General features: G+C 47.2%; 1 protein-coding gene across 1 annotated transcript in view; it reads right to left on the reverse strand.

Annotated features, from left to right (window-relative positions):
* The window catches only part of HIPK1 (homeodomain interacting protein kinase 1), a 21,816-nt gene that overhangs the window by 555 nt on the left and 12,648 nt on the right, over positions 1–8,613 (reverse strand). The window contains exons 7-15 of the mRNA XM_009075755.1: positions 8,443–8,613; positions 7,184–7,305; positions 5,639–5,773; positions 3,029–3,171; positions 2,681–2,863; positions 1,932–2,141; positions 1,425–1,663; positions 933–1,069; positions 2–76 (exon numbers count right to left, since the gene is read on the reverse strand). The exon at positions 8,443–8,613 is cut by the window's right edge and continues 43 nt beyond it. Coding sequence (XP_009074003.1) covers positions 2–76; positions 933–1,069; positions 1,425–1,663; positions 1,932–2,141; positions 2,681–2,863; positions 3,029–3,171; positions 5,639–5,773; positions 7,184–7,305; positions 8,443–8,613 — 1,415 coding nt within the window. The remainder of the gene's footprint in view (position 1; positions 77–932; positions 1,070–1,424; positions 1,664–1,931; positions 2,142–2,680; positions 2,864–3,028; positions 3,172–5,638; positions 5,774–7,183; positions 7,306–8,442) is intronic.

Genomic DNA, 8,613 nt, shown 5'->3' on the forward strand with positions numbered 1-8,613 from the left:
CCACATAAGCTTGCTGCCTACGTGGGACAGCATTTCCACTTCTCTCCTGTGTGGCCAGCACTGTGGTTTGCTGGTTCTGCAGGGAGAAGAACAAGGTTAGAGGCTATCCTCAGGGGACAGGAGGTGAGCAAGGGTCAGCCAGAGCCTCCCAATCAACACCTCCAGCCAACACTCCTGCAGACCCACCCGTGAGAAACCCTCCCATGGGTCTGAGAACGGTGACACACCTACAGTGCGATCGAAGTGCCACACCTGGGGTACCATGGGACACAGCTGGCACGTCCTGGGACTGACCCAAGCCTTGAACTCCTCACACTTCTGCTCCTCTGCACCCTGGTGAGGGTGGCAGCAGGGCTTAGCACAACATAACCTGCCTTGTGCCCATGCCAGAAACAAACTGGAGGTGTAACACTCCCTCTCTTCTGAAAGGCTCCTACAGTGTAACTCAAAGGTCAAAAGTCAGGACACAAACTGAAGTGAAACCTCTCTCTGAAGGTTTCAAGGGAAGTCAAGTGCTAACTGTTAGTTTGAGAGACAAGTCCAGTCTTAAGCTCCTGTTTGGGCCTCTTTGAGATCTAAAGGATGAAGGTACATTTAGGGTTGGACTCGATGACCTTTGAGGTCTTTTCCAACCTGGCTGATTCCATGAAATAACAAAAGAATCTCCTCATACTGTTGAGTGCCTTCAGTGCTACTCTAATTCAACATCTGGATCCTGGTGTGCCACCTGATGGCAAGAACAACCTGCAAGACATGTGTGATTAGAAGCATAAATAAGGAATATGGATATAACCACATTTCCTTCTCCTGCCCGCAACTAAAGGAACAAATTCTTTGCCTCCAGAAACTTCACCTGTACTCCCTATAGAGTCTGTCCTACACTGCATAGCCCCAGGACAAAATCAGCTTCAAGGAAGGCCAGCAGAGCTCACCTGGCTGAGATTGAGAGGCTGCACACCGTTGGTTACCACGCGGTGGGAGCGATACCCCGTGGGTGTGATGCAGCACCCTGACGACTGCCCGCTCACCGAGGCCACTGGCTTGGTCTTACTGCTGCTGCTCAGGATGCCTGGAAGATGATAAAAGCTTAGTCCAGTCCTCCCTCTCCCAGGCCATACACTGTGGTAACCAGCTCTGGCAAGCAAAGAATACTCCGGGACGGTTTCTGTCACAGAAGCTTCTCTTTAATTATGATTTAAAATGTGGTTAAGATACCGTTGGGAATTTTCAAAGCTCTTTCTAAACAGCTATGAAAGGTAAAACTATCAATGAAACTGAAAACAGATCAGCACTCTCAGAACAGCAGCTGTGAAACCTAAAGCTGCAGAGTCCAAAACTGTGAGGACAAATGTGTCAGGGACAGGAGGACAACACCTGAGCCCTGGCAAAGCTCCTTGAGCAGAGTGAGCTCTGAGCAAACCCACCTGAAGCCTGGGTGGCTACAATGCAGTCGTTGAGCTGCGTTTTCAGCGGTGGCACAATGATGGTCCGGGAGCTGGAGCTGTCAGCTGTGTTCCTGCTGGGCAGCTCCAGGGCTCCTCCAGCACTCCTGAGGGAGGACAGGGGGTCTGTGGCATAGGGGCTGCTCAGGGAGGAGTCGGAGTCAGGGGAGTCGTTAACAGTAACGTAGCTGATGACGTTGGATCTCTGCTTCATACCCAAACTGCAGGGGAAAAAACACCACAAAATACAAATGGAAAACTTGCCTTTTCCCACGAGAAACAGATTTCCCTCTGGATCTTGTACCCTCCCTCCTTGACAGATTAAATTCAGATTAACTAGAGACACAACAGCACAATGGATGTGATGGAGAATGTTCTGTCATATGCAGCTCTTATGTGGAGCCAAGGCTCCACATGTCATGTTCTCTACTCTCCCTGGTGCTTAGGCTGAGCTCAGACAGATCAGTACTGCCTGAACTAACTTCCTACCTGGCAGGTTTGTATTTGCTGTCCTCTTCCTCATCAGTGTCACTGCGAATGGTGATGACACTGACTGGTGGGCTTGGAGTGTCTGGGATCACGATGGGCTGGTGCTGCTCCTGCACTGGGACGAGCACGTTGGAGGAGGAGGAGGTGGAGCGCAGAGGACTGCTCCCAATGAGTGAGTACACCTGGGTGGGCACGGCCTCGAGGCTTGAACTGGGCCTGGAGGAGGAAAACCAGAGCACATTCAACAGGCTGGGACAAACAGCACTAGGTTCCAGCAGGTTGGAGCTCATACACAGGAAGCAACTTGAAATACGCAGAGAGAACCTCAGTGCACTCACACAAGAAACAACACAGACACATCCCAAAAGGGATCAGGCACTCAGAGATGCTCTGAATGGGGTTGATCCACTTGAACACTGCCAGAAACCTGCTACCCCTTGTTTGACAATTCTGTCATTTCATTGGAATGGCACCAACACAGCCTGAATGTGTCAATCTCCCTCTGACCATTGCAGCAAAGCACTTGGTTAACCAATTCCTTGCACTCACTGAAATCAGAGTCACTTCTATCAGTGCCTACAGCACAGAGGTGTTTTCCAAGACACCTTTAAATGCACTTGTAGCACAATGAAGTTACACATTCAATGTCTCTGTGATCAGAAGACACATTTTCCACACCATAAAGGCAACCTCCACAAATTAACCCACAGTCTTTCTAGGGCTGGGAAAGGAAGCAATGGGATCCTTACTTGGCTGTGCTCGGTGCTGGCTGCTTGTTCTTCTTTGCTGACACATTGCTGCTCTGCTGCTGCCTCACAACATGAGCAACTCCAACGTTCAGAGGCTGTGCTGTAGTCAATGTCACGTGGTTGGTCAGCAGAGATGGCTGTTGCATGAGAGTGCTGTACTGATTTCCATGGGAATGTGCATTCCTGAAGCAGAAAAAAAGCCCATAAGAGACCCAAATCCCATGACTACATTGCAGCAACCACGAGCTGCACTGAGCCCATGTGATTCTGAGGGGAAGGGAGAAATTCTGGGCACTGTAATGCCATGTATTTCTATTTTTCAGGGAGCTGGAGCTGTGCAATCCCTACCTCCAGTCAGCTAACTGCTGGCTGCTGCTGATCGTCTCCGGAATCACGGCCGCTGGCTGAACAGAGTTGTGCAAAGCAACCCCTGGGAGCTGCTGCCAGGTGGAAGGGAGCAGGATCTGCTGGGTTCCCCCCGGCCAGGCCTGCTGCAAAACAACAAACACAGACACAGGCTCACTAGACTTCAGTTCCTACAGGTGCAGGGAGAGATTTGTCCAAGCAATAAATGCACTGGGGTAGATTGTTAGCTTGCAGAGATAACAGCACATCATTGCATGTGCTCCAAAGGGCTCAGCACAGGAGAACAAGAAAACCAGAGGAATGAGCTTCCCCTGAGACTTTGCTAATCTTTTCTATCACAGCTGTCACCCGGGGAAAGGAGTGTCAACATTGCTCTGCAGATGCAGCCAGGTACTGCACTGCCAGGTGCATGTAGATTTACACACACTGTTCTGCTGAAGGCTTCGAAAATATGAAGCCAATTTGGCCCTTTCTGTTTTTCTGCCTTGCAGGGCTCACACTGGGAGAGCTGAGATGGTGGTATTATCATGGAAATTCACCCACCTCAACTAAAGTAGTTAGGAAAAGCCACACTGAGAGATAATTCAGTTACAAGGGAGATACATGAAGATATGCTCAATTCATTAATATTATCAATGTTCCTGTCCAAACAAATCTGACAGTACAGTACCTCCATGATTTAGGAAATTTATGGTTCTCTCTCTTGCAGTTCAAACTGCCAAACCATCAGCACCTGCTGCTTTATATCAATTATTTCTGCAAGTAACAGATCCACTCAGTACAAATACTGGTTCCGAACAAGAAGCCTTCAAAGCAGAGAGCTGCTAGAACCTCTGCCAACATAAGCAGAATAATAATAACGACATGTAAAAAAATACCAAAAAAATCAAAAGAGAAATATGTTAAAAGTCACACCATGCGTCTTTCCAAAAGCCAACACCTGCACAAGACAAAGCAGAGAGTTTAATACAGCAAGATCTAAGTTCCCAATGAGAGGCAGAAATCGGGCCTTCCAAGCGACGAACTGTTTTGACAGAGGAAGGACAAAAATATGCAAAGCTTAGCAAATGGCTAATGCAAACTCAGGGGAAGCAGCAAGGGAGAAGTGTCGGAAGCACTAAAGGTGAGCAAATTCACGCCAAAGGCTCCCAGAATCCAAACAGAACTAGCAAAGCCCTCCAGAGGCACCCAGAATCCAGGCTCAGAGTCTGGAGACAGCTGGCTCTGAGCTCCGCGGCTGTACAGGGGAGTTGAACATCAAGTCCACTGCACACACACAGAATAGAATTTGGTGTTGAATCAAAACCCCAAAACACTTTGGAAACATCACTAACAACTCACTTTGTGTCCCCAGCTCTGCTACAGTCACCCCTTGCTGTTTTTGGAGCCTAGGTTGCAGCCTTTCAGCAATCAAAATTCAAGAGGAGGAAAGGAGAAGCATCCTTGGGTCTGTTTAGCTCAGAGCTGTGACCCCACTCTCCTGCCTTCCCATCCTCAGAACCAGGGAGCAGCTCCCTTGGTTCAGAAGAACTCAAATGAGTGGGTTTGAATTTCAGGACAGGTATGACTCAAGCAAATTCCACTTCAGCAGAGGCCTCCCTCTTGGAAGAAAATGACATTCAAACTACCACTTGAAAGCCACAAGAAACAACATGGTTCACACAATGGAATGTGCTTTGAACGACATGTGAGGAGACCAGCACTTCAGTGCACTGCAATGTTTTCATAAGCTTCACTGATCTGATTCTGGAGTTTTACAATGACTTCTCTGTGGCACTTGCAAAGTTGTTCTGATGCAGGTGCCAAATGAATGCAGAAGAGCACAATTTTGCAAACATACCCTTCTTTAAGGTGTGTTCATTCCCTTCCCCCAGCCTTTTGTAAAACTGGTCCAAATAACCTAAAAGCTAACTCTTGCCATTTTGGATACTGAGCTCACCTTTAATTTCAACCAAGAAATACACATGAACTGAAAAGTATCTGTGAAGAACAGAATCTTTATCTGGATGAAGTAAGCTATGTGCTATAAATAACAAAAGGCCAGAAAATTATTGTCAATGTTCAACAGAGGTTAAGAGAAATCAACTGCTAAAGCAATACATTAAAGGATTTGCTATCATTAGAGATTTTAGCCTGTGCTTAATGATCTGAGACATTTCTCCATGCAAAGCAGCTTTAAACATGTTGGAAACAAAATATGGAGCTAACTTGCCAAGTAGGTCAAATTCTGGCCATCCAGGTACCTGTAGCAGAGTCAAGCTAAAGACTGATTCCTTTGTATTCCACAATCAAAAGGCAAAGATAGGAGAGTGAGCGAAGAACAAGGACGATTACAACTCTTCTAGAGTCTAGCTTAGAAGAGCTTTAAATACTAGGCTAGCAAAAAGTAATAGTCAATGGATCTGGATTCTTTACAGAGCCACACTAAACGTCAGAGTCAGACAGTGCTTCAGCAATGTTGGGGAGGAAAACAACGAGACATTAAGATGTAGCAAGAACACAGCCACAAGATGGCACATGCTTCCATGCCCTCTGCAAGTCTAAGTTAAAACAAAAACTCAGTTAGTGAACACAATCAAGGGAGGCAATTACCAGTACTGCAGCCGTCTGTTCGACTAGCGCCGGCCGGCCGGCTGCGCAGTTCAGGGTAAAGGGCACCGCATACTGCGGCGTGATGGTGGCTACTTGAGGATGAAGAGTTGCTACCATTAGTGGTGTACAGCTTCCCTGAAATGTAGACCAGGCAGTGAGTGAAACACATGAACTGAGGCAGGTCAGTGGGTTCAGCAATAGAGCCAGGCGAGGCAGCACCTCGCTGGCAGTTCTATGGTGCTCGAGTCCGGGATGCAGTGAAACCAACACCCAGACCCTGTGGGTATGTTCCTCTAAGCACTTACACGGCCCTGGGGGGAGCCCAGCAGGGGAGTTGGGGACAGGAGCTCTCAGATGACACAGTTAAAGTGAGATAGTGTTCAGCTGCTGACACTTTACTGGGTGCCAGAGGGAGAGACACCCACGCACTGCACTCACCATGGCACACACTGCACCCTCGGCAGGAGCCTGTGCCTCCAAATCCACACACACAACTCTTGGGAGAAGGTAAACTATGGGATTTAATAGAAGGCATGGCAGGTCTTTTGTGTCATGAAAGAGCAAAGTTATCTGCGATGAAACCACTGAGACACATATTAGTCTGTCAAATGTCTAATTACAACCAGATTCTTAGTGTAGAATTGGCACTCAGGACAAAGCAGGACTTGGATCCAGGTGGGTCTTCAAGTGGATTCTGCATTTTGGATACCATTACATGGGTAATTATGCTAAAGAAACCAGATTATTTGGACTGAACAGTCTAAAACGTAGTGACTACTCCTGTACAAGAAGGTCAGTGAGTCCAATGTAGTGCCTGGAGAGCAAAACTAACAGAGTATGTGTTGATGCCAGCAGAAACTAAAGCTATGCCAACAAATAGAAGTGCACTTAATTATAAAGGCAATTATCATTTTTCAGTGAATAAAACCTGTGACTCACTGGGCACTCACTGTATATTAAAGCATTACTTTTGGGACAGAGAAATTGGTTTAATTTATGACATGTTACTCATGTAAAAAATATAATTTTTTGAATTATTAGTGAATTTTGCTATTGCATCTTGTTTAAACTGCAAACTACAGACATAGATATGTCACTGCTACCCATTAGTTCACACTAAGAATGTAACTAGCTGAGGAGGATTCAGAAATAATTTAACTGATTTAAAGATGAAATTTTAACGAGATTAATCTGCACTGTCACTTCTCTTTACCAGGATCTCACTTCTCAGTGATTCCTTCTGCCATATTTCTAAAGTGCAGGCAAAACTGACCACCACTCCCTGCACACCCCCAAAAAATACAGCTTGTTTCTAGCAGATGAAAATTACCTGTTCATTCCCATTATTAAATCAAACTCCTAAAACCAGGGAGGCACACGACATACTCCAGAAAACCAAACCAAACCAAGGAAACACTTAGAAGTGATCTGCACTTAGCCTTTTGGAGAGTTCTGGGAACTCCCCACAGAGGGGCAGGCAGGTTTTTCTGGATGGTGCTTGAAATTCCAGTTAACTCTAGGGGGAGTTTGGGGTGGTTTTTTTACCTGTGTGAGAACTCCAGACTGGATCTGCAGTGGCTGTGCTGCAGGTGCTTGGGGCACAATTGGGACAGCATTTTCCATCCTTACTGGGAACCCAGAATGCTTTGTAGTTGCCTGAAGTCCAGCTGTGGAGGACAAGACACATCACCACTAAGTTGCTTTATTATTCTTTGTTTCCAAATATCTCCCTTGTGAGGACAGGCTGAGGGAGCTGGGGCTGTTCAGCCTGGAGAAAACTGTGTGGAAACCTCAGAGCAACTTTTCACTCTCTGAAGGGCCTACAAGGAGCTGCAGGGACAGGACAAGGGGAAATGGTGTCAAACTGAAGGGGGGAAGGGCTAGGCTGGATGTGAGAAAAAAGTTTTTCCCGTTGAGGGTGGTCAGACACTGGCACAGGCTGCCCAGGGATGTGGTGGCTGCCCCAACCGTGGTGGTGTTCAAGGCCAGGCTGGATGGGCCTTGAGCAACCTGATCTAGTGAGGAGGTGTCCCTGCCCAGGGCAGGGGTTGGGACTGTAAGGTCCACTCCAACCTCTAAATTCTATGATACTATGAAGTAAATATTTCTGCATCCCAGTGTGCTAAAGGGCCATGATGGACTACCAGTCCTCACCAGCTTTGTGGAGTCTATAGTCTTGTTTCCAGAAACACAGATAACACTAACATCTAGTTCTGGGTTGCTTGAGGCCAAGTTCAAAGTTCTAGCCTTACACTATCAGTTCTCATTTCACACACAACCCTCCAGATCCACACAATCCAGGTATCAGCTTAACTAGAACTCTTGAGGATGAACAGAGCTCTGCTTGTGCTAATCTCACTGATCCAGAATCTGTCACAACCTGTTGCTACCAAACAGCTGCATCAGCACTTGTGAACTGAGGCTGGAACACCAGATATTTGCTCTGGAGATACCAAACACACTGCAACACTCTCTGATTTCCAGGCAGGTCTGGCTCCTCTGTTCACTGCTTTCTGTGGAATGCTGCTGTGTTCAGTTTGGGGGGAAAAACTGGTTGAGCAACCAGCTGGAGCCTGCAACCAGGCAGGCAAGATACTGTCACCTGTTCGAGCATGACCTGGAAGAGAATCAAACTGTCGACACACGTCTGACCTGATTCTGCACTTACATCTGATGCAAGAGCACCATGTGGCAAGCACAGAGAGCTCTGCTCAGTTTAGCCCTTTCTCAATGTAGTGCAAATCACAACTTTTCACGTCTAACTAACTGAAATCACAGCACCACACAAAGGGTTTTCTGCTTACTCTGAAAAGCAGGAGGACACACGATGAAGGTTTGCTGGAAGGGGTCGGTCTGTGTGCAGATCTGGGTGGTTCCAGGCTGCAAGGAAACACTCTGCTGAGCCACTCCTGCAACTGGGGCTGCAGATGATGGATACAGGGCAGACTGGTAGTTTAGCAGGGAGACATCTGAGT

Source organism: Acanthisitta chloris, unplaced genomic scaffold (genome assembly GCF_000695815.1).
Source record: "Acanthisitta chloris isolate BGI_N310 unplaced genomic scaffold, ASM69581v1 scaffold12455, whole genome shotgun sequence".
Classification (NCBI taxonomy): Eukaryota; Metazoa; Chordata; class Aves; order Passeriformes; family Acanthisittidae; genus Acanthisitta; species Acanthisitta chloris.